The sequence below is a fragment of the Ambystoma mexicanum genome, chromosome 5q (assembly GCF_040938575.1).
Source record: "Ambystoma mexicanum isolate Mex_15411 chromosome 5q, UKY_AmexF1_1, whole genome shotgun sequence".
Lineage (NCBI taxonomy): Eukaryota > Metazoa > Chordata > Amphibia > Caudata > Ambystomatidae > Ambystoma > Ambystoma mexicanum.
The window spans coordinates 362,522,354-362,548,261 of record NC_090933.1 but is presented as its reverse complement, the minus strand read 5'-3'; the positions used below and the strand labels follow the sequence as shown (position 1 = coordinate 362,548,261).

Genomic DNA, 25,908 nt, shown 5'->3' with positions numbered 1-25,908 from the left:
ACACGTTTTTTTTAATTTCGTTTATTAGACTCAGTGTACTTCAGCAAAAGTGTTATGATTTGTCTGATGGAGTGAATTTATGCTGTGATCTTTGTTTTTAGTTTTTGGAATGCTGCTTGGTGACACCATACTTCTAGACGATTTGGGTGCCGCAAACTATTACAGAAAGGAGGTACGATGTGGATACTTACGTAAATCAACTGCAATTAAGTATTGTTGTTATTTATTGCTGTTTTCAGTGGAAAAATAACTTCAGTTCATAGTTAAGAACATCCTCAAGAAAGATAAAATGCAATAAAAAGTGTTAGCAAGAGTAAAATAAACAATATATTTTATAACCACTGTGTAGCCTTATGCCTGTGATGGTGACTACAATACTATATGTTAAATATTACAAGCAGTATAGTTTGTAGTTCCGACCTAATGTAAATATCTGATCTCTGTGATGAGGGGATACTTTCTCCCTTATTGATAGTTGTTGTATCCTGAATCTAAAATACCATCAAATGTTTAGTATTTTTATTTTTGTATTGTTGTTTGACAATTTAGCCTTTAAAAAAAATTAAAAAACATTAATTGACACGTTACAAGAAGTAGACTTAAAACGTGATCCTCACATTCCACGAAAATTAACTCGCAGTGAGTTAGTTATACATACAATACCTACTCCTACGTCCCGTCCCTTTCCTCCATACTGTATGGGCGTCCCTTGCTAGGGACGGGAGATCGAAACTTTTTCACCAGAAAAAACATCTTCCCCTTTAAATTTAGATGTGTGTGGTAGCACGGCCCTGGGAGCAGGCGCTCCCCGGACTCTGCCCACTGGTGCCACTCCTAAGTCCCCTTTCACGCGTCGTCAATATTAACATTGCCTAATGAAACCAGTTTTATTAGGGGGTGGACAGTGGGACATATGGAGGAAAGGGAATTCTGGGCTAGGAATACATTGGTCACTACGGTGAGTAACTTATAATTACTCCTATGTCCCGTTCCCTTTCCTCCATACTGTATGGGCGATTACAACTGAATGTAGCCCCAGGGTGGAGAGTTGCCACTCGTAAGAAAACGAGTTCTTTAACACTGACTGGCCAAATGCCGCATCCGACCTGGCGCTGGCATCCAAGCAGGAGTGCTTGCAGAAGGCGGAGGGAGTAGCCCATGTAGCCGCTTTGCTGATAGTCTGCCACAGGATGTGTCTTTGGAAGGCCACTGCTGTGGCCTTGGCTTTGATGGCATGGGCGTGCAGGTTTGCTGGAAAAAGCTTGTGCTGCCCCTCAAATGCCTCCTTGATGGCCCTAACCATCCACCTTTCTATGGAAGCCTTGGAGGCCTGACAGTCCGATTTACAGAAGCTCTTGGTTCTGTCCAGGTAAAATCTTAGCGCACGCCTGACATCCAGACAGTGCAGTACTTTCTGAGCCTCTTCTTTAGGGTCTGCAAAGAATGTCGGTAATACTATCTCCTCATTTAGATGAAAAGAGGAGACAACTTTCGGAACAAAAAAAAGGGTGTGTTCTAAGCACCACCTTGTCCCTGTGGAATGTAGTATATGGCTCTGAAGCAACCAGGGCCAGGATTTCACTATTTCGGTGTGCCGAGGCCAGGCCCACTAGCAGGGCCGTTTTGAAAAAACTAGCCTGATATCCAAAGATGATATGGGTTCAAATGGTTTATGCGCCAGGGCGCCCAGCACATTAAGGTCCCAGACCGCATGTGGCTTTTTGATCGGTGGATACAATCTGGTCAGACTCGCCAAGTGCGTTTTAACCACCACATCCGAGGATGAAAAGACCTCCTCTGCCAAGTTCTTGAAGGCCCCAATGGCCACCAGATACGTGCAGCGTGTGTCTACCTGCACCCCTGAATGGGCGAGGTGCGCTGAGAAGGATAGAACGTCATTCAACAAGCAAGTCAATAGATCTATTTGCTTTGATTCTGCCCAGTGACAGAACCTCCACTTGCTCTTGTACTAGCTCCTGGTAGTGTCGCTCCTAGCCCCTTGTATGATATCCAGATTAGCCTGGGAAAGGTGGAGATGCTTCAGGGTAACCTGTTCAGGAACCATGCTGCAAGGCTAAATTCTGCAGAGCAGGATGAACCACTGTACCACCTTGCTGGGAGAGTAAGTGGTCTGGGCCCACTGAGAGACGCACCAGGGGCTGATCCAACAGGCCGAGAAGTGCTGAGATCCAGGGCCTCGCTGGCCACCATGGCGCTATCAGGATGAGCCGAAGGCTCTGTGACTCCCTGACCCTGCAGATGACCCTGTGCACCTGGGGAGTAGGTGGAAAAATTGTACACGTTCATGTTGTTCCACGGGATCTGCATCGCGTCGCCTAACAAACCTCAGCCTTGCCCCATACATGAGGCGATCTGGGGGCATCTCTTGTTGGTACCGGTGGTGAAGAGGTCCACCTGCGGATGACCCCTCCTGATGAAGATCCCCTGAACGAACTACTCGTTCAACTGCCATTCGCAGTTGTCCGATCCCAGCCTGCTGAGCATGTCTGCCTCTAGGTTGGACTCCCCAGGGAGTTGGATTGCCAACAAGTGCATGTTGTTCGCCAGGGCCCATACACAAATGTCGATCGACAGTCTGCAAACCCAGCTCCTTCTGGCTGCGAAAATTACCATAGCCCGGCGCATCCAAAGTGCCATCCTAAGTGGCTGTTTGGCTGGACCTTTTGGCTGGACCTCTGGCGTACCTTGCCCTCATCTTACTGCCTGTTTTCCATACACAGGACGTTGTCGGCAAGCAGAAGCCTAGCTCTGACCGTAACACTGCTACAACATTTGAAGTAAATGGACTTTTACATCAGACTTTGTTATGCTTTTTAGACCGCAGGTTTCCCCCGGGTTTCTTGTCAATCACTCAGAGTGATTGTAATTTTGTTTGTTCCCTAACGTTCTCCCATTTCTGCCTCAGGTCCATCCCCAGCACCCCCTGCCTCCAGCCCGCCCACTGCTGCTCGTCACATCAGCACCAGTGCGCACACATCCGCATTGCCATCCTAAGTGGCTGTTTGGCTGTTCGGGGAGGAGGTGAGTGGTGTGGAAGCTAGATATAACATAAGGTGACCTAACAAAAAGAAAAAGTGCATTTAATCATCTTATATGCTTTTGGAGGTTAATTTTATATACGGTTCCGTTTGGTCTTAGTGTCTCACCATCAGTTGCTCTTTCGAGAATTGTCCATGAAGCACTTCTCTGATTGAGTATTTACTAACGACACGGAGCGTTTCAGATTAGCACTGTTAGATCGCTTTTTTTGTTTGGTTCTAGTGCGTTGTACTTGACTGTGGATCATGTTGAAGCCGCATTATTGCGCACTGTTGCGTATGCGTTTCTCCTACTTGGTAGGTCTTAAGTTCCTGCAATAGTTTAGCACATTTAGGTTGAGTGGGGCCACTTCACGATTTGATTGCCTTTTTTATAATTTCACCATTATGGAAATTACTCTCAGGAGTGGGAAACATTTCCGTGACATGTCCAGTAAAGAAACTGCTAATAGAGGCACAGGTACTCTGCATTCTACGAGTAAGATGTCGTTAAGTTGCTTCTTTCTGTATCTTTTCATAACAATGACCCTTCTACATCTATTGAGATAGCTGATACTCTAAAACTGCTGCTGCAAGTAACTTCTGCAAAAGCATTGGTACAGGAGGAGCTGAAGTCGTCAAAGTTAAATCTGCAGTTTTCCTTACAAGATGCAAATGAAGGTGCTACACATACTTTATCATCAGGGGCAGAGTTCATAAAATCTGAGTTTGCTCAGGACATAGATGACAAGAGGATGACTTTGTTCCGATTTCGGATAACTTTATGCTCGCGCCTGTGGTGATGGCAGAATTGGATTGACGGGTAAGCCTCTCCCTTGGTCCCTCTACCCCTGTATCCAATTCAGGCATTTTGCGTGAACAAGTACATTTTCACAAAGCTGAGTCAACTACACATCCTCTTAAGTATGCATCATCTAATGTAATTCTTCCAACTTCCTCGTTTCCATCTCCCCGGATGTCTGCGAGTTCTCCGTCCATGGACCTAGCAGCATCTCATGATAATCTGCATACGGCCAGTCATGATTCCGATCCTTTGAAGAATCGCCATGTTAATGATATCTCGCCTATGGAGAATTCTACACACTCTGCTGTATCCTCTATTCCACAAGAAGAGGACACTCAACACTTATTGGAACAAGAGTTCCAAAATGTTCCTGTATTGACGCAAATTCTCAATCTTTTAGATAGAGGTCACAAATACACTCACACAGCATGAAAAGAAATGAGATTATCTGATTAACACAGAAAAATTATGCAAATTAGAAGATTTCATCCTTGCCCAAGAAGCTTGCCACAAATTTCACCTTGCATGCCCGGAAAGATCTTTTTTGCTGCTGCAGAAGGAGTTCGCTAAACAATCTCCCCAGGCTGCCTCCTCCTCCACTAGCATGCAAACCTCAGATGATCTCCTACTAGTAAATGGTATTCCGACCACATTTGCTCATGTTAATCATAACCTAAGCACCATGGCAGAGAAGATGCCCCAACCTACACCTATAGATTTTACAGCTTTAGCAAAATTACAGCATGAGAGGCTTCTGCAGGTTGAACAAATTTTATTTAATGCAAATCTTGTTCCAAAATCTTACTTTGCCGAATTACCTGCTATTGATGAAACTGTCCCTTATGAAAACTCTCCTGACAGTCCTTCTGCCATTACTGGCATTTTGGATCAGGAGCATGTGGATGACGCCTTAAGTGTAAATATTGCTGCCAATGAAGAGTCATCACTAAACTCCTATCATTTGTCACGCAAGGCAAAAAAAGCCCACCAAAAAGCAGTAAAAAGAAGACATCCGCCTAAAACCATTGATAAAGTGCTTGGTAAGGTTGCAAAGGGCAAACTCCCAGTACAAGCTGTAGCAAAGGTAAAAAGGGAGAATTTAGGCACTGAAAAATCTGGTAATCCTGTGCCTGAAGAACAAGTTCTTGACCTTCGTCAACTGAATGACGAGAGTAAGAAGGTTCTGAAAATTAAAGTTAAAGAAGAGCTTTTCTCAACCGCTCCCTTCAATAATCTTAATACTTCTTTCCCTGGCTCCACACACCAACACAATATGTCATAGGCCTTGCTCGGTAAGAGCTCAGCCTGCAAAGGCCTCAGAATTGGTATCACCTTCACTATGCCAAGTATCCGCCTCCCTTACTGATAATTATGAAATACTTTCCTGTAATAGGCAACAAAAAACTTTGATGATTACACAAACTGATGAATCATCTATTGTGAACATGGATCCTAGTGTGGCAGGTCCGATGCACCCTCATGCTATTGATTGTAACCAATCTGAACCCTCTGGCTCTAAATGTTCTGTTCTTCAAATTTCTGCTGCTCCCTCTCAAGTAACCATGGTACAGGAGATCAAACCGTTTTATATAGATCAACTACCTGTGCGTGAGCCTCCACGGGGCCTCGCTCTGAAGTTCCTCTAACAGTGTCTCCCTCTAAAACTGGGACTAATGCAATTCTTATCCCATTCTCTGATATTCCCAATGGAATGAAAACTACTCTTGGTTGGAATAGCAATCCGGATCTTAATGGTACTGCACGAATAAATCGTTCTTTTTTTAAATGAATGCCTTATTTAAAATTCCATCTCTGAGTAACCTTGTTACCCATGATGTGGAATGGATCAAGCTCCCAAACCATAATAACAACCGGATGCTATGTAAAGTTCAATCACTGATCATTGCAAAACTGCTTTGGGACTTCAAATCTGACTTAGCTCTTCTGGGTTTAGAAATGCAGGCCTTCTCCTCATTAGAGGAAGCTTGGACATTTCTTGATTTCCAGCTTCTCTCAAAGGTGACAATAGTAAGACCATAATGGAACAATTGGCTTCGCTAACCACAGCTTTAAATGGATTAACATGGCTTGAACCTTTAATAAAGGCAGCATCAGCTAACGCACAACCCGTAGCCTCCTCATAATTGAGTGATGTGCGTATTTTTCCGTGGAACTGCTGCGGTTTAAAAGATCTTCGTAAATGGCTGTCTTTATATGCCTCTCAAGATGTTCCTTCCTTTCTGCTTATTCAAGAAACTGTGTGTTCAACTGGCTTTTATTTTGATGGTTTCACTTCCATTACACATCCGGCTTCGCAAATAGATGTAGGTAGACCTGCAGGGGGTCTGGCAGTTCTAATTAATAACAATTTAAGATTCACAGTCAAACATACCTTTGCCTCTGACTTGTATCTCATTATAGAATTGAGTCTTGATGTGCAGTACTGTAGTAATCTTCTACTTATTTCTCTCTACTGGAATCATGCCTCTTCATCGATTACCAGGCCATTCTCACTTTGAACTCTGTTCTTCTTGAGGCAACACTTTGTAGTCCCAATGCAGATGTTATAATTAGTGGCGACTTTAACGCCACACTTTATCCACCATCTTTACCAGCACATAAAATTAACATTTCTGCTCATCATAAGCTCTCGCTTTTGCATGGGCGCACTTGGAATCGTTTTGTGAAAGCATGGGACATTCATTTGGTGCTTCCCCAGTCTCCCCTAACTTTCCATACATGGTAGGGATGATCAGCAATGTCTACTATTGATTATATCGCGGCTTCAAGGAGTCTATCTGGGTTTCTTCTGCCAATTGTCACTCATACCTCTCTGCTTGGTGACCATTTGTTAATATCTACTTCTTTTGAAAGTTGCACATAAGGATTTTTCTGCATCTTCAGTCCTGTCTATTATTCAAGTCGTTCGCCAAATGCTTTCCATCAATTGGAATGCAGTGACATGTAGTAGATTAACGTTTTTAGTTAATCACGATTTATGGGCCCCCTCCAAGCGATCATGCTGTTTCCAATCACTTGGGAAAAATAATGCAATGGAACTTAAAAATGATAAAATCTCACCTTAATGTTATTGCTCTTTCAGCTAGAGCTTCTTTGCCTCGCTCTGTTCCTACTTTATTTTTTCCTATAGCTCACCTTAAACAAGTGAAAAATTACAAGCTCAGAAGCCTAAAAAAAGTATACAGGTACTATATTTAAATGCATACCGTCTTGCCCAAAAACAAATTATCACGCATTATAAATCAGAGGTGAAAAGATTACGCTTTCTAATATTTTGCAAGCTAATCAGAAAATGGTGTCTAATCTCTGCAAACATAATACCAAAGATATTTGGAAATTATGAAGAACCTCTTGTAAATCTTCTATTTCTTCTCTCGATTCTTCTATTGATGGTTTTTCTTGGTTCACTTTTTTCAAGAACAAATAATCTCTTCCTTCATCATTCACTCCTTTTGATGCGTCTTCTGTACTTCATTATATTCCCCATCTATGTCCATGGTTTTATACAGACATTGTCCACGCAATTCATAAATTAAAACCTTCAAAATGCGCAGGACCAGATGGTCTCCCCCTTTGTGTAATTAAAGATGATCCACTGTTCGGGGCAAAAAACATTTTAGAACTATTTCATTCCATCTTTAGTTCCAAAATCATTCCTACTTCGTGGATAACTTCGATTATTATTCCACTACACAAAAAAGTTCCTTTAAACGACCCCAACAACTTTCGCCTGATCGCTTTTATTGATGTTGCCGCAAACATTTTGCCCTTTTAATTCTCAAAGATGTGGAAGCCTTTATTACAGCAAATTCCATACTTTGCAAAGCACAAGTGGGTTTCAGAAAATCTATGGGAACGCAACTGAATGCAAGCATTCTAGTTCACCTCATTTCATCTTCTCATCACTCTAACATCTTTTGTCAGCCTTTGACAGTGTGGAGAGAGGTGTGCTTTGGCGGAAAATGTTTGACTATAAATTCCCGCCACATTTAGTAGCCCTCATTGCTCTAATGCACTATAATACCAACTTTAAAGTGCGGATTACTCATGAAGGCCTGCTGACTGATGCAATTCCCACTGCGATCGGTGTCAAGCAAGTGTGCAACCTTGCAGCGGTACTGTTTAATCTGTACCTTGCTGACATCGATCGTATCTGGGGCTCTTCAAAATCATTTGCGGCCCGCCTGGCCGCCTCATATATTTCCTGGCTTGCTTACGCAGACTATGTCCTTCTTTTTCATCGCACTCAGTTGGGTGTTCAAAATAAACTAGAAAGTTTTCTTCTGTACTGCACTCAAAATAATCTATCTGTCAATCCTTTAAAGTCAAATATACTAATCTTGTCCTCTTGAAAAAAATGGTGACGTTTCAGATGATTCATCAATCTTAAAGAAATTAATCTTGTACAAAATCGGACCCATTTGGGCTATAACCTGTCCAATAATACCTCTCTCATGAAATGTCAGGCCTCTTTCTGAAAAGGTTTTGCCGTTAATGTGACAAATGAAAGTAATTTTTTTTTAAATATTGCAAATTTTCCTTGGTACCACTAATTGAATTCTACTGTAAGAAGGTAGAAGCAGTCATCCTTGTGGAAATTGACATCCATCTAAATAAGCTCCAAGGTAAAATTTGGAAATACACGCTTGGACTGCCCAATTATCTTCCAAATGCTATAGTGAGACATGAACTTGGGCTTAATTCTTTGGCCTCTCGCTTGGAGACTGCTCACTAACTTTATGAAAATATTATTTCCTCCTCCGAACTCCTTTTATGAGGCTTTTTCAAAAATGTTGGCTAATTCTCAGCCTGTGTCAATTGCTCAATTTCAACAATGCATGTTAAAATGTTTAGAACAAATTAACATGCAGCCTGAGGACCTCAAATGGCAGCCAGGCCTTGCAAAAAAAAGGCACTTCTTGAATGATTGGGCTGCCACTTCTGATCTAATTTCCTCCTATGCCTCCTTTTCTGAATATGCCAGATTTAGGCATACACAATATCCCTGTCTTTTACATCTGACCCTATTTCCTTGTAATAAGTCCTGTAACACATACATGAGGTTTCGCCTCAACTTATTTCACACAAAAATGCGGATTAAGCACTGGTATTCTAACGCAGAGTCTTTTAACGACACTACATGTCGATTCTGACGCTATGGAAACTTTAAAACATCTCTTTCTTTTCTGCTCATATTTTGAGCAAACTAGATTGCATATATTAAAAGATTTTAAGAATGCAAACACGCATCAGCCAGAAAAATGATCTGACTTAGATGCATGTGGGGCAGGAGTAATGCCATATTCTAGCCACTGTCCGCTTTCTATGTCATATTGAATCAGAACTAGATGCATGTAGGGCAGGAGTAATACCATAATTTTAGTCATTGCATGTTTTTATGTCATATTGAATTAGCACTATCTCAAAGTTTAATCTGAGGAATGTACTATTTGTGAATGTTTTTTCCTGTTTGTGTGCTCACAATGTCTTTTCTTAAAATGTATGCTAAGAATGTCTTATATTTTATTATTTTGATTATGATTAAGACTCTTCTGTTTTTAATTTTGTCTATTTAAATGAAGTAGAAGAAATGTTTATATTCTTTACAAGAAATGTTATTTATAACGTGGTTTTAAATGTCATTTCGTTGTAAAGTTGTATTTATGTTATGAAACTGCGAGAATTATTTGTAAGAATTTGTAAAGGTGCGTATTGAGAGTGAGATCCTACTTTCTTCCAAATGTTGTCACAGATTTTCATCTCTCTCAAAAGGAGCCTTATTCCTTTGTTTTTTTCTTCTCCTCGTCCTTCCGTCAGCTGAATCCGGTGCAGGCCTCAGTTACTACTTCTCTCAGACAAGAGGGGCCAGGAAAGATGACTATCTTTTTCATTGGTTACAGTAAACCTCATGCTGGCAATGCTGTGACGAAACAGACCCTCTCAAGGTGGATCATTCTCTGCATCTCGGAATGCTATGATCTGGCTGGAAAGGATGTCCCTGAGGCTCTCCCATTCTACCAGAGGATTGGCAACCACCTCTGCCCTGGACAGGAGTCCCTGCCCTGGACATCTGACAGGCGGCAACATGGGCGTCTCTGCACACGTTTGCTATACAGTATTGGTTGGGTTCCATTTCAGGCCAGGATGCCTGTTATGTTAGGTAGGTCCTCTAGAATTTGTTGATCTAGGTGGTGTCCTTGCTCTCCTCCCTCCTCCAGAGCATCGTACTGCTTTGAGAGTCTATAGATGAGAAGTCCGTGGGAGGAAGGAATCCATTAGAAGAACAAGTTACTTACTGCTCGGTAATGTTCTTTCTGTTAGATATTCCTCCCATGGATTCTTCATATCCCTCCCTAACTGCCCCTCTGACATCATCTGACATCAACAGTCCTCGTTCCCTCAGCATCTGGGTGGTAGGGGAAAAGCGTGGCACTGAGATCACAGAGCATGGCGCCTCAATATATTCTATCCCTGATGTCATGTCTGATGCATAGATGCGGAAGACTGAGTCGATGCAGAGCTGCATGGAGCCCCCGTACAGTGGTAAAGTTTCCAAAGAAAACTGCGCTGGGCATAAGCTATCATATATGAGGAATCTGTGGGAGGAACATCCATCAGAAAGAACATTACTGAGAGGTAAGTAATGCATTTACCATTTTGAAGTGCTGTAAATAGCAGCTGCTGCTATTGATCAAATTACTGGTACTTGTTTTTTTTAGCTTTAATGGATAAAAGGTGCATTAACAGTACTACAATTTGAACTGGTGCCGTTCATTTTGAAAGCACATCTTTGCAACAAGTGCTTAACTAACTGGCATTCTGACTACCTAAAGCTCTCTTAAATGACCCACCTTATTGACCATGATGAAGAATCGATAACACTACAAACTATTTTTCTAATTGATTGGGTCCTCCCACGGGTTCCTCATCTTTGATATTCACATCCTGCTTTGCAGTTCTCAGAAAAACTGTTCGATTGCAGGGGGCGCCCTTCCATTCCCGCGTCTGGATGTGACATCAATGATGCTATAAACAGCATGCACCTCACACTTTTACCTCCATTCTGTTTTCCACATTGGGACCAGGACGGTACATCCACAGTACAATAATCCCCCTGGTGGTGGTACACCGAGAGAGGATCACATGGGGGAGGAAACCCCTTATGAGAATAAGGATAAACATGTTCAGAGAATGCGGTACTCCCTGGCGTTTGTATACCTAAACCCTTCCCCAATATTAAATCCTCCTTTTTTTGATAGTCAATATCTGTTATTGCCAAATTAGTCAACCTAATGGCATGTACTGAGAAGATGATGATGACCAGGAGTCCAAGGATCACTATGGAGACGCAGAGTGAGCACTCTACCTTCTCAACAAACATAATTGTCCTAAAGCAACTCTGTTTTCCTATACAGAATTTTAAATATCCCACAGCTGAAATGCTGTGGGGGAACGATCCAAGGAGGAGGAGGCCAGCATGCCATGCAGTGCAACAAGGATGAGAGCCAGCAGGAGGGAAGCCGAAAGCATAGGAGGAGAACGCGAGCGAGATAACAGGAGTCAGGACTGCTAGCGTTGCTGCTGAGTGGAACCTCCAGGCAGCCAGAGGACCGGCGGACTGCCTGGAGAGAGGACCCACCGCCAGGGTGAAGCAGATGTCAAGAAAGCCGCTGCTGACACTGCAAAGCCCCGAATGCGACTGATGCCGCCAGAGATGCAGAAAGCGCTGGTACCTACTGGAAGGTAGCAAACAGGTATGCGGGTTACCCAAGTAGTGCTGGAGGTCAGGGGCAGAAAGGGGGCAAAGGCTGAAACCGCATTAAGAGGGTCTGGGACCTCAGAAATGAAGTGAGCAGCTGGGACACTCACCCATATGAGAAACAGAAGCTTGGCAGAATAGTGCGGACCCACACGTGACTGAGAGACTGAAACAAGGCAAATATTGTTAGTCTGGGACCCGAACCCAAAAAAGAGATAATCCCAATTGGGACTGTTTGGCAGGAGAGTAAACCAAGTAACTAGGCTTGGCAGGAGAGAATACCAAGCCGGTTTTGAGAATATTGCAAGTCTGGGACCCGCACACAAACTAGAAGTGGATGAATATATAGCTGTTTGGCAGGAGAGTGAACCAAGCAGTTATATTGCGAGTCTGGAACTCGCACCCAAATGAGGGACAGTCCAAGAGAGGACATTTGTTTGGCAAGGAAGAAACCAAGCCATTCAGAACATTACAAGTCTGGGACCCAGACCCAAAATATGTGAAGAATACATTGTGCAAACAGATGCCATATTGGTGGGATAAATAAGAGACTCATAATTAGTATAATTCTGAGAACTGCCTATAGACATTTGGTTAAGCAAGTGCAGACAAGAGGGCCCCAAGCTGAAAGGGCAGGCCTAAAAGGCCCCAAAAGGAAAAGACAGCCCATAAAAGGAATCGAGGGAAAGGACTACAACCCTAACCTTGGAGTCTTATATTTACGAACATTTCTTTGTCACCAGTTCTAATTACCCAAAATTCTGGCAACGTTTCTGTTGTTTGGATCTACACAGAACACTTTACTTTAAGAAGAGATCATCCTTGCACAGTTGGTTTAGGTTAATAGTGTTAGCAAGTAGGATTTTTGGGACACTTTGGTGACAGACTTTATAATTTGGACATTCTGAAAATGTCCTTGGTTTTCATAGTGGCAGTGAAACCCCTATTAGTTTTAGGGGCAAAGTGGCATTTTTCCAACCCTTTTTCATCTAAGGTTCTGCCCAAAAACATACCACCACTGTGTCCGAGCTATACTTCTGGACCCTCACAGCATGCTCTCGTAACGGTTCGACTTGCCGCTGAGAATGTTTTCTATGCACGTTATTTATTGATTTTTTTTTTTGTGTGCGTGTGTGATTCTGTCACAATGTCTACGCCTAAAAAAGACTTCAAGAGATGTGCGGACTGTGACTCGAAGATGTTGATCAATGATCCGTACAGAATTTGTCTCTGGTGCCTTGGTGAGGCCCATGACGTTATCGAGAGTGGCTCTTGCCAATCGATCACCAAAAAGATCGAAGCTCCCCTAGGTCCTTGGTTATTGAAATCTCCATCCCCCACACATTCCAAAACAAAATTCTTCAACAGTAATAGTTCCATGGGGGACAAGTCTCCCAAAAGGCCTAAGAGGTCGAGATCTAGGAGGGATTCTCGTCATTCGTCTTCTTCTTAAATAAGAAGAGTAAGAAACAACGCCATCGATCTTCATCATCTGACTCCTCGCCTGACCCTCATCAAGTACATTTCCTCAAGGAGACTGCTTCAGTGGCTAAATGGGAAAGTTTCGGAATCAAAATGTTGGAGTTATTTTCAAAGGCAACTTCCCCTGTTCCTTCGGAAGAGCCAAATAAGGCCACTGTTCCAACGCGTCCTCCAAAACCGGCAGGGAACCGAATAAGGCTTCGACCTGTACACCCAAAAGCCAGAGTCTGAAGACCTCTGAGATAGTTACCCAAGTGGCATTGACATCCTCGACCAGCGGGGCCTCATCGAAGCAAAACACTGCACGGACATCCTCTAGAAAAGAACCTTTGAAGCAGAAGGGAACGTCGACCTCTGAGTCAAAAACTGAATTTTGTTTCTCTTTCCATTCCATTTTTGAAGAAGATGAGTAAGATGACGATGTAGTTACCTTCACGTTTCAGCACTTGAGAGCCCCGAATATCCCTGGAAAACGTATTTCAGAGGAATTCTTTCAGAAAGACACCTGTGGACTTGATACTTCCCCTGGAGTTGAGTTTAACAGTCCAGAGGTCTACTCTCACCCGAGTACAGCCTACAAGACTGTATAATGAATAAAGTCATTGAACATTTGGGCTGGGCGGTTCTGCCAAGGACACCACCCAGGATAATCTCAGACATTTTAGATAAGGGTCCTCCTAAGGAACCTGCCCTGCCTTTTCATTCAGCATTAAGGGTTCCCCTTTTGGATACTTTGGGAACAAAACAGGTACCACTTTTGCATTCAATAAGGAATTGGTTAAAAAATATAAACCATCTTCAGTTGACTCAGACTATCTGTCAAGACACTGTGAGAAACCTGAAGGAGTCTCACCCGCTAGTCCCCGGGTATCTGTCATTCAGGTGGCCAGGACACAGCCATCGCTTTTGGATCCAGTTCATGGGGGTGGACCAGTGCGGGAGGATCACCTGGATGGGGGTGTCTTCAGGGAGTGGAAATGGGACAGCGAGACGCGGTATCCCCTTCCCTAGAACACCTTTACCCCATCCTACCAGGTAGGATACTTAGGGGTTGAACACTCCACCCTTTTCCGACACAAACACTTTCTCACAGACAACTCACTATGAGGGAAAACAGACTAATACCTGAGCCATATACCTGACATGTCCCAAAACGATGGTCAGGCAGGGTCAGGCAATTACTGATCATTACAAAAACCTGACTTTCATCACTCTTCCCCACATGGATAAAAAGCGGAGCACGAGAGCACACTCTGAGCGAGGCAAAGCAAACCAAGAGGAAGCAGCAGTTTCAAGATGGCAGTTTAATACAAGGCGAAAAACGGCGAGACCGAAAAGGAACACAAAGGAAGCACCCTTGACCTTTTCACCGAAAGACCGTATCTTTTATGAGCCTTCGAGAATAGAAAACGTAAGCTGAACACTCCTGCATTGTGTGTCGAAGGCACCCGGGGCTCTCCTCCGTCGATAGTCAAGGCGGGGAGAAGTGGTTGCCGCTGTGGTACTGTCTTTGGCTCCTACACGTTTTTTCGCACTATTGCCTGCTTATTTCACTGTTTTTTGGCCCTTCCAAGATGGCCGCCGTGGTTTTCTTTGTTGTGTAGGCAGACTGTGCTGAACCACCTCTCCCTGTGCTGCACTTCCATTGGTTGCTGAGTGTTTTCTTCCATCCAATCAGGGACCGTCAGGCTTCAGCCGGCCCTCTCAGCAAAGGCCCACTTCTAAGGCCCCTGTTTGCTCCCTGTCCGCTTCCGGAACGGTAATTGGGGTCCTCCCTGCACCTTAACCGCAATGATGCTGCCACCTCACTCCTCTAAGAAATCCGGACTGCCTTGACTTTGCCTCCTCCAGAACTATGGGTTAGTTCCCTCCTTATGGACTCACTCCTACCGCCTTTGACTATCACTGTTCATTCTGCTTGTTGCTCCGATGTTGTCATCCTGATGCGCAGTGCTTCCCAAAACCCTTTGCTAACATCCGATTGCAAGATTAAAAAGTCAAATCTTGCTGTTTTTGCTTTGTGCTAAAAAGTCAAATCTTGCTGTTTTTGCTTTGTTCTAAAAAGTCAAATCTTGCTGCCCATTGCAAAATTCTCTGTATTTTGCTTGTATACTGTTTCTTCTCTGTAACTTGCCAGCCCAGTGACCTCACCACTCTCTTTTCTGCCACACCTACCTGCCTTAGCCCCCCCCCCCGTGTCTCCATCCTCTCTTCGCTTCCACCCCAATGGCACTTTGTGTTTCTCCTATCTTTTCCAACTGCTTCTCCATTGACTATCCTTCCTTCTCACTAAGTCTGGTAGGAAGAAGTTCAAAAAGGACATCTTGGCCTCTAACCCTGGTCTTCCTATCGCTGACACCTACTCCAATGCTTCCGCCAGACAGACCCTCACCGGCATCCTCTTTGTCGTTCCTTCGCCAGATCTAGGGACTCCTCATATGGTCTCTGTGCTTTGCCCTATCTCCTCCTCTCACATTAATGGTGGCACTCGCTGAGAAGTTCTCATGGCTTCCTTTGACGACTCTAAAGTCATCATTAATGTCTACCTAAATGGCACTGTCATGGTCCAATCTCCTCCTCTTTGATAGGCGCTTCCCTCGCCTCATCAATTTCCTCTCATCTCCTGCTGTCTCCTCCTCTCCCCCATTGGCTACCTTGCCCTCTCTCTCCTCCTCTTTCTCCTCCGCAGGGCATACCTCTGATCTGTACCCCTCCCCGGAAGGTCTTTAAAGCCGGCAACCTTCTTCATATTGCCACTCTCAACTCTCGCTCTGCTGTCAAACACTCCTCTGACATCTGCCACCTCCTTGAAGAACTAGACCTTTATGTCCTTGGTCTTACTGAGACATGGTTCACGGCCAGCTCTGTCACGAGCTTTGACACTCTCCTCCCTGATGGCTACAAGATCCTCTTGGCACCCAGATCCTCCCGGTCCGGTGGGGGGGGGGGGGTAGCCCTGAGCTTTCCTGAGTGGATTCCTGCCTATATCATTCCCACTCAGACCTACTCCTCTTTTGAATGCCTTGTGTGTAGGCTTTCTCTCTCGCCTACCCATTCTCTTACTGTGGTTACCATCTACCAGCCTCCTGGTCAAATCACCTAATTTCTCTCTGAGTGGGCAGACCTCTCCTCCTCCCTCCTGTCCTCTACCACTCAACTCCTCCTCCTCGGTGACCTCAATATGCATTTAGACTCTCCTTGCTCCTCCTCTGTACTCTTCCGTGACCTCTGCCACTCCATCCTCCCCTCTGGCCCGACTCACTCTGCAGGGCACTCATTCGATGTCTTGATCTCCTCTGACCTCCCCCTCTCCATCCCTCTGACCACTCCTCTCTCCTGGAGCGATCACTCCCTCCTTTCCTCTCATCTCTCCCTCTCTTCCCCCCAAGCCAAGCCTACCCCAACACTGCCACCTACCTTCTCGGACATTGGACCCATGAAACGTGTGTCAGTTGAGGCTTTTGCCGCCACTTTCTCCCCCACCCCCTCCACCTTCAGCTGTCTCACATCCTGACACAGCCCTGTCTCTGCTCTACTCTTCAATTTGTGATACGCTTGATGCTCTTGCCCCTGTCATGAGTATCCGTTTGAAGTCCAAAGCCAAGTGCAATTCCTGGTATGACTCTGACCTAGATACACTTAAACGTAAGTGTAGGGCGGCTGAGAGGAATGGAGGATTTCTGTTCATCCTCTGACAAACTGGCCTGTCGTCTGCTACAAAGGCAATACCGACTCTCTGTCCTCACCAAGAAGAGAGTCCACATTCAAGCTCGTGTCTCTGCGGCATCTCACAACTCGGCCGAACTCTTTAAAATCTGCAAGGAGCTGGCCAACCCTGCTGTAGTCTCTACCCCTCCTGTTGCCTCCCAGGCTCTTTGCAATGCCCTTGCCTATCACTTCATTAAAAAACAGGACATCCTGCCCACCCTCTCCACCCACACCTCTCCTCTCTCCATCTGTGCTTGCTGACTCTCCTTTAGCCACCCCCCACCATCCTTCTCGTCCTTTCCTCTTTTCTCCCCTGACGAGGTCGCTAGACAAGTACGATCTATGAAAGCCTTGTCAAAACAGGTTCGTCCCTGTTCCTCTAAAACCATCAAGGTCCACATTGACACCCTCGCTCTGGCCCTCGCTGATTTTTGCAACCACTCCTTTGCCTCGGGATCCTTCCCCTCCCCTCTGAAGCACTCCTTTGTGCATCCTCTTCTCAAGAAACCTACAGCTGATCCTTCTTCTCCAGTAACTATCGCCTAATTTCCATTACTCCCCTTCTGGGCAAACTCCTGGAAAAGTTGCCCATCTCTCAGCTTATCCTTCATTCCAATTCTGTTGGCTGTCTCCATGACCACCAGTATGGCTTCAGAGCTGCCAGAAGCACGGAAACTGCTCTCCTGAACATCCGTGAAGCTCTGCTTTCCAACCTTGACTCTAACATTCCCTCTGTCCTCATCCTCCTCGATCTCTCTTCTGCCTTCGACACGGTCAACCATACCATCCTGCTCAACCATCTCCGTGAAAACCTGGATATCACTGATCAGGCTCTGGCCTGGCTGACCTCTTTCCTCTCAGATCGACCCTCCCAGCTATCAGCAATGTCTGACGCTGTGGGTGTATCTGCAGGGTTGTCCGTGATGTGGTCCACCCCACTCAAACCCTGAGAGTCTTTTAATTCCCCTTCCTCCTCACCTGATGAAGACGAGAAGTCCAACTTCTTTCCACGAGGTCGACGAGTAAAAGTCCTTCTCTCCTTGTGTAGATAGGGTCGGCCTCGGGAGGAAGCCACCGCGACCCTTTGGGAATGAATTCGCGGGGACTCCCCCCCGCGACGGACAAGTGCGGCAAGGGGAAAAGCCTAACGGCACAAAAACCCCTTTGGAGTGTAGGTATCCGATGGTGCGGAACGAGAGGAATATCCAAAGCCAGCTGGAATGCGGATCCCGGGCAAACTGACGGTATGGAGAGGCAATCAAGGTCGAGCAGGGGGGGGGGGAGGAGGCCAGAGAGAGCAATACAACAAGTAAGGAAAGATGGAAGAAGGGTGGAGAGAAACCGTGCCCAAGTCCAAGAAGGAGCACCGGTAAGAATATAGGACGGACAACAAGAGGAATAAAGGATAGGAGCGGAACACCGCTAAGCGAGCGAACTGTGGAGCGCAAGCAACGAAGAAGAATTCAGAAGTTGCAACGCGCCGAACCGCTGAGCTAGAACAGAGAAATACACACAGCGGCGGCCATGTTGGAAAGGACTAGAACGTAAACAGCGCTAGTGAGCACAACGTGGCGGCACAGTCTGACGACCGCCATGTTTCCACCTCTTCCATAACCGCCAGAACCCAGCGGTTGTGACACCAGCTGCAACTTGGGTCCTTCCTTTCATCCATCTTCCTCTCTACCTGTGGTGTTCCCCAGGGGTCTAACCTCTCACCCTGGCTTTTCAACCAATACCTGGCAACTCTCGCCCACAGCATTACCACTTTCTGCTCAAATTTCCAGTGCTACGCTGATGACGCTCAACTCGTTTTCAGGCTGCCCTCTGCCACCTCCTCTCTCATCTTTGATTGGCTAACTGCCATTCAAGATTGGTGTGCCGCCAATGATCTTTGTCTGAATGCCAGCAAGACGGAGATCCTCCTCATCGGCACACCTTCACAATCCTTTCCCCTCACTCTCTGGCCGGCCTCCCTTGTCTCTCCTCCTACCCCCACCTATGAGGCTAAGAACCCCGGGGTCATCTTTGACTCCACCCTTTCCTTCTCCGCACACATCTCTGAGGTCTCCAAAAAGTCAAATTTCCTACTGCACCTCCTCAGAGGTACTCTGCCTTTCCTCTCCTTCCCCCAGAAGCTCATGGTATCCCAAGCTCTGGTTCTCTCTAGCTTGGACTATTGTAACAGCCTCTTTCTAAATCTACCTGCCTCTACTCTTCACCCTCTGCAACTAATCCAGAACAGGACTGAGAGAATTGTCCTTGGCCTCAAGCCCTGGGATTGTATCTCTCCAGCTCGGAAATCTCTCCATTGGCTCCCAGTGGATGCAAGGATTAAATTCAAAACCCTCTGCATTGTCCACAAGGCTTTCTGGGGTCTGGGTCCAAAATACCTTCAGCTATCCCTCCGCAAATACCTCCCCTCTCGAGCTCTTCGCTCCTCTACCTCCAACTCCCTCAGGGTCAGTCGTTTTTCAAAGAAACGAGCTGGGGGTAGATCTGTCTTTCGGCTGGGGCCTCCCTCTGGAACAGCCTCCCTGCCACTCTAAAACTTGAGGAGAACCATCTCTGGTTCCGGAAGCACCTCAAGACCTTCCTCTTTTCTTCTGCCTTCGCTCCCCCTCTCTCCTGCTGATCTGTTCTCTCTTGTCACTGTGCACCTGGCCACCCTCTGTCCTCCGTGCCCAGGTACCTGCTCACCCTGCCACCCTCCTGCACTGCCTAGGGCCCCCCCTTGCACTGGGGTCTGTATCTGTACCCATACAGCCCCCCCCTTTTTCTTCCTGCACTTATCAGACCTACCCTGTCTGCTGCCTTAAACCTAGCCCTTGCAAAGTGCTGGTTGCACTACCACTGTGTGTTGCCTTTATTAGTTAGTTATGGTTATTTATCTCATGCACTTTCGCGTTCTCAATGTCACTGGGCCTAGTAAGTTCACTGTTTTGTTCTCCCCTTTTCCCCTCCATTGCCTTGTCGCACTCTGAAACACTTGTGTACGAGCACGATAGAAATAAAATATCAATATCAATATCAACAACAAAGAAAAGCCAATGAATGCAGCAGAGCCGGTGAGTTGGGGAAACTGATACCAACCCGGGCTGTTTGTAACCCCAGGTTGCAAGCGGCAACATTGTATGAAGCAATTTGAAGTGGACAGTGCATGAGGCGTATGTGGCAAGTGATGCAAACATAATGAATGCACTAAATGAGTGACTGAACTTTGAAGCGACGATAGATAGCATAAACAGAGGGGTCCGGCACCTCATGCATGCTCATTCGAAAGTCTCTGTTAGGCATCCAAACCGAAGGGGACACATGTAAAGAGAAGGAATTTTTCAATTGTAGTGGTCCTGCAACAGTTCAAGCAAAATCCTGTGCACATTCGAAAGTCTTCGATACTTGATTGAAATTGGTCCGAGCCCAGCTGAGGGAGACTAATTGTGCTTAAAAGGGGATCTGAACCCAGCTGAGGGGTATCCTGCGTGAACAGTGAGTCATTCGAAAGAATATCCTGCGAACATTGTGCTAAAAAGGTCTGAGCCCGACTGAGTGGGATCTGGGTGAATAGTGAATCACCTGAAGTGAATACTTGTAGAAATCCAAAGAGGAAAATAACCTATTGTTTTTGTTTGATTGCATCAGGCCCTCTGAATGAAGAGACTTTGAGGAGTAAAGAGACTTACATAAAGAAGGTCCTGATGTTATGAATGAACTGTAGCCTCATGCTAAAGAATCTAGAGACTGTGCTACGCTCAAGTGAACCGCCTTGTCCAGTGCTGAAAACGTAGGAAAGGGAGGTCAACGGCCTGAACATCCTGATGTATCATTTTGATCACTTCTTTCTTTTTGTAACATTATCCCCCATGCTGTTTGTATTTAGAGGTAAGGATTGGCAGTAGTTTCTTTTAGTGTAGGTCCTTTTATTTTGGCAAGACACCACTAGGACTGCGTTATTATTATTTGATGGTCATAGCTTAGTGGTTCAAGCTGCTACCTCCTCCTCATAGGCTTCAGCTTATCCTACCATAAGTGTTGTGATGCCCTAGCTAAAAGAGTTTTTTTTTCTGCTGGGAGTATGGCTTTGAAAGCTATTAATGTGTCATGCGCTTTAGCCAAATACACTCACACATTTTGGAATGTGGTCTCGCAAGCAGCTGACAATATTCGAGAAGGGGACAGGAGAGATGGGTGAAATAGGAAGCACTATCTCGTCCATTAAAGCGGACCTCCACCAGGTGAACGCACGTGTACTGGAAACAGAGAACCGGATAAGCACCGTCGAGGACACTGGTAAACCACGGCAGAGATATGGAGACAATCAAAAAGAATCTGAAATTAGTCCAAATGAAGTGCGAGGATTTGGAATCTAGGGCCGCCATAACAATATAAGGGTGGTTGGGCTGCCAGAAAAACAAATCGACGTCCAAATGGAGGTGTATGTGGAGGAAGTAATCCGGGCAGTCCTCCCGGACGCACAGTTATCGCAGCAGTTCCTGATTGAGAGAACCCATCGAGCCCTGACGGCCTGCCCAAAACCAGGTGCACCTCCACTCACGGTCATTGCCTGCCTCCTCAATTACCGCGACAGGGATATGATCCTACGCATGTCCCAAGAGAAGGGTACCTTGACATATGACTCCACCAGGATACATATCTACCCTGACTTTTCAAATGGGTTGCAAGCGGCTCAGCGGAATTTCGATCAAGTCAAGAGAGCACTCAGTGCACGATCTATCCCTTATGCAATGATGTTCCCCGCCAAGTTACAACTGCAATATGCTGGGAAAACACATTTTTTTAAGTCGCTGGACGAGGCTATGGGGTACATCAAGCGGAATATGCCCCAATCAACAATGGACAAAGACCAAGTACCCGGACCAAGCAAATGAAAATATACTGGGAACTCGAATACAAAATGAGCTAACACTCATGGATACACAAAGCTACAGGTGCTGCAGCTCAAAAAGCGTTCTGGTTGGCACACGGAAAAGGGCAGAATAGCCGTGCAGAACCGCCCACTTATTCAAAGGTTAAAGATTAATGAGGGGTATACAAAGCCTAGTTGTGGGGGGATGGTGAGGGTGGGGGCAAGGTAGGAAGTTGGGCCAGTTGCCCATGGGGTGAAGAGGATGAGACATTTTACAGTATATGGATCAGAGTTATACAGGCTGATATGGGAATTGGAGGTAAATAGGAGTGGGAATGAAAGGTATATATAAAAGCACTGAGTGTGGTGCACGTAACATGGCACTTCAAGAGTTGAGTGGAAAGCTGCAACATACCTATGACACCATTATTAAGGCTACCGGAAATGCAAGAAATTAGGCTGCTCACTTGGAACGTATGGGGACTGGCTCACCGAATAAAAGCAAGGAAGATACTTGCGTATGCAACTCGACACAAGATTGACGTGCTATTACTGCAAGAGACGCATGCCATTAAGAAGGTTACAGATGGATTTTTATGAAACTGGGGCCCCACAAAAGTAGCTACGAACTACTCATCAATGGCGGGAGGAGTCCTCACAATTGTACACAAGAGGGTTAACTTTCAGATGTCCAAAACACTTACAGATGAAGATGGACGCTACGTGATAATATGGGGGCGTCTATACAACAGACATCATACTGGTCAATACGTACGGCCCTAACATAGATAGCCCAGAGTTCTATCTCCGGATAGTGGAACTAATATCGCCTCTGGGAACAGCAGCCGTGATATGGGGAGGGGACCTCAACTTAATTCTAGACCTCAAACTGGACCGATCGACTGGGAACCGCAGGCTGCACACTAAAGCGGCACTGGCGCTGAAACAAGCTATGGCTACAATACCTCTGGCAGACGTATGGAGAGAGTTGCGCCCCCTTGAGAGGGATTACACATTCTACTTGGGTGGGGGGTCGGGGGGTGGGGGTACACGGATCAAGCTCACGTATTGACTATTGGTTATGCTCCCCCGAGTTGATAGCAGAGGTGGAACAGAGCTCAATCCTCCCACGAACGCCGTCAGATCATTCCCCTGTCCTCCTGAGGTTGACACAAAAAGATACGGAGCGCACCACCCGTACTTGGCGCATGCCCCCTGTGCTACTGAAGGATGAGTCAGTGATCGAACCACTTAGAATTGAAATAGAGAACTTTTTTGCACGCAATTCAGGCACAGTGCTGATCCAGAGTATGGTTTGGGAAACATTCAAAGTGTGGCTGAGAGGCCAGTTAATGGGGACAGCCTATGGAGCCCTAAAAGAAATCAGGAAGGAATTGGACCAGACCGAACGTGAACTAAATACAGCAACCAGCGAGCACAGGTAAAAAGCACATGCAAAAAATACAAGAACAAATGGAAGAATTTAAGACATGGCAGAGAAAGAGCTGTACTACATAACGCAACCTGCAAGGGCAAGGAAATATGGAGAGGGAAACAAGGCGAGTAAGTCAATGGCAACCCTTATCAGAACAGAACAGGGATTGTGACATATTACCAGCATCCGTGATTCAGCTGGGATAGTACAGACAGCCCCAAGAACGATCAACAAAGAGTTCAAAATATTTTATGCCAAATTGTATGCTAATGCGGATACAGTGACTCCAGGAGAACTCCAAGCCTACATGGGTACATTCCCAGTGCCCAAATTGGGCGAAACGGAATGGTCATTACTGTAACTCCAATTAACGGCTGAGGAGATTGAACAAGCCATCTCAGATTTGCACGCCGGCAAAGCCTCTGAATCGGACTGTATCCTGCTTGATCTATACAAGGTATACGAATCGGAGATGGCCCTGAAATTGCTGGAGATCTGGGAAGAGGCGCTTGAGAGGGGAGAGTAACCGAGTACCATGAGAGAGGCGATAATAACAGTCTTGTTAAAGCCCCACAAACCTCCCCAAGACCCATCATCCTATCGTCCATTGTCACTGATCAACTCGGATGCAAACATTTACGCTAAGGCAATAGCAAATCGTCTGATCCCGCACATGAACAAACTAATCCACACGGAACAGACGGGATTCGTCCCGACCCGATCGACGGCACTGAATTTGCAGAGATTCTTCGCGATCACTTCACAACTGGACCCGAACGCTAAAGCAACAGCAATTACTCTAGACGCCAAAAAAGCGTTTAACTCTGTATCATGGAATTATATGTTTGCAATGTTGGGGAAATTGGGGTTTGGGCCAATTGGGGTATGGGCCAATGTTTATGGGCTATATCTGTCTGCTGTACAAGAACCCGGCAGCAATGGTGAGGACTAACAACACTCTATCGTCTCCCTTTGTAGGTAGGGGTACCCGGCAAGGTTGCCCCCTGTCCTCCTTCATATTTGCGCTTACGATAGAGGGCATGGCCGCTAAGGTCAGACACAAACACGCATGGAGGGCCATCCGTATTAGAGGGGTTCCCCAGCTACTGTCACTATATGCAGATGACACAATGGTGTATATCAGGTGTCCAGAAATACATCTACACCCGATAATGCAGGAAATAAACACATTTTGCACGTACTCTGGCTACAAAATTAACCAGACGAAGTCGGAGATAATTCCACTGATGCCGACCACAGGGCAATCTCTAGCTACATCAGATTTAAAATGGTCCCCTGCAACAGCACGTTACCTGGGACTGATAATGGATACCGATAGACAGGCCCTATACACTAACAATTACGAACCATACCATCAACTCCTGGAACACAAACTGGCGGTCTGGGGAAAACTGCCAATATCCAAGTATGGACGAATTGCTCTGCTCAAAATGGTGGTAGTGCCCAAGTTGCTGTACATTTTCAGCAGTATTCCAATATGGCCTGAGGTTACACAAACTAGCGGTTAACTTTGTATGTGGAGGGAAAATGGTTAGACTTAAATGGCCCAGGATTTTGCGAAAGTTATGAAACAGGTGGACTGGCAGCCCCAGACTTCATATATTTTCACGCAGCACAAGCACACTTTGCGAAGTACTGGGGGACACTGCGGAAAAACATGCACATGTGCGGGCAGAGAAATGTGCGTTAGCCCCAGTTAACATCCAAGCAATGCCATTCACGAAAAAAAGAGGTAACATTTGGGAAGTAGCTCCTGTCAGTTCCACAGTGCGTGCCTGGTCAGCACTGTTTACAAGGGTGGGATGCACAACCCGTACTGACCATTTACCCCCCTGTGGCACTATCCTGACTTAGAACCCACATTTGACACGGCCCTGCAACGTAAATACGACCCGGACAAAGAAATGAGAATAGGAGACTTCTACTCGGAGGGCAGATTTGCAACACTCGCATTGGTGCGTAACAAAGTGGGGTCAGGCCTAATTACTTTGTTGCAATACTATCGTATGAAAGCAGCCTGCAAAAAGAAATGGCCATCATTTCCCGAGGCCCCCTCCCCTCCCCCACCTCCCCACCCCCCCCACGCCCATCCCCCCTGGTACATGAATTCCTGTCTGCGGTTATGTCGCAGGAAGGTTTTACGGGAACAGTATCCAGACTATATAAAGCAGTCCAAGAACACACCCCATCAGGGAACACCATGAAGCAAAAATGGGAAAGAGATCGTGGCACCTCCATATAAGATACCCAGTGGGCAAGATATTGCCAGTATACCAAAGCCATCTCTATTAATTCTAACTTGGGTTAATTCAATTTAAACTGCTAAATTGCCTACATATAACCCTGAAGAAGATCTCCAAGTTCGACCCTACCATTCAAGTAGCCTGTCCCAAATGTGGTACCCCTAATGCGAATACAATGCATATGTAATGGGAATGTCCCCCCATAAGGGCCTTCTGGGAAGACATAGCTAGAAATATAAGTGAAATTGCGGGGATACACATTCCGGCTGTCCCACATAAATACCTCCTGGGCGATATAGGCAAGACTTCAGTTAAAATTCGGAGGTTTGTTGCTTTTGCAGGGGCAGTGGCCAAGAGAAATATTCTGCAGTTGTAGAAATCCAAAGCAGCCCCTACTCAGAAGGCATGGCTGCAAGATTTATTATATGTTCAGGGTACCGAAGAACAATATGTCAACAGTGTTAAGCCTACCAATAGATCGAAAGACATCTGGGCTCCGTTACGAGCCTACCTTAAGGACAGTCAAGAAAGC

At 45.8% G+C, this 25,908-nt stretch overlaps 1 protein-coding gene across 2 annotated transcripts in view; it reads left to right on the top strand.

The window, feature by feature from the left end:
* The window catches only part of SMCHD1 (structural maintenance of chromosomes flexible hinge domain containing 1), a 3,133,956-nt gene that overhangs the window by 2,911,996 nt on the left and 196,052 nt on the right, over positions 1 to 25,908 (top strand). For both annotated transcript variants that reach the window (XM_069620859.1, XM_069620860.1), the window contains exon 44: positions 102 to 172. In XM_069620859.1, coding sequence (XP_069476960.1) covers positions 102 to 172 — 71 coding nt within the window. The remainder of the gene's footprint in view (positions 1 to 101; positions 173 to 25,908) is intronic.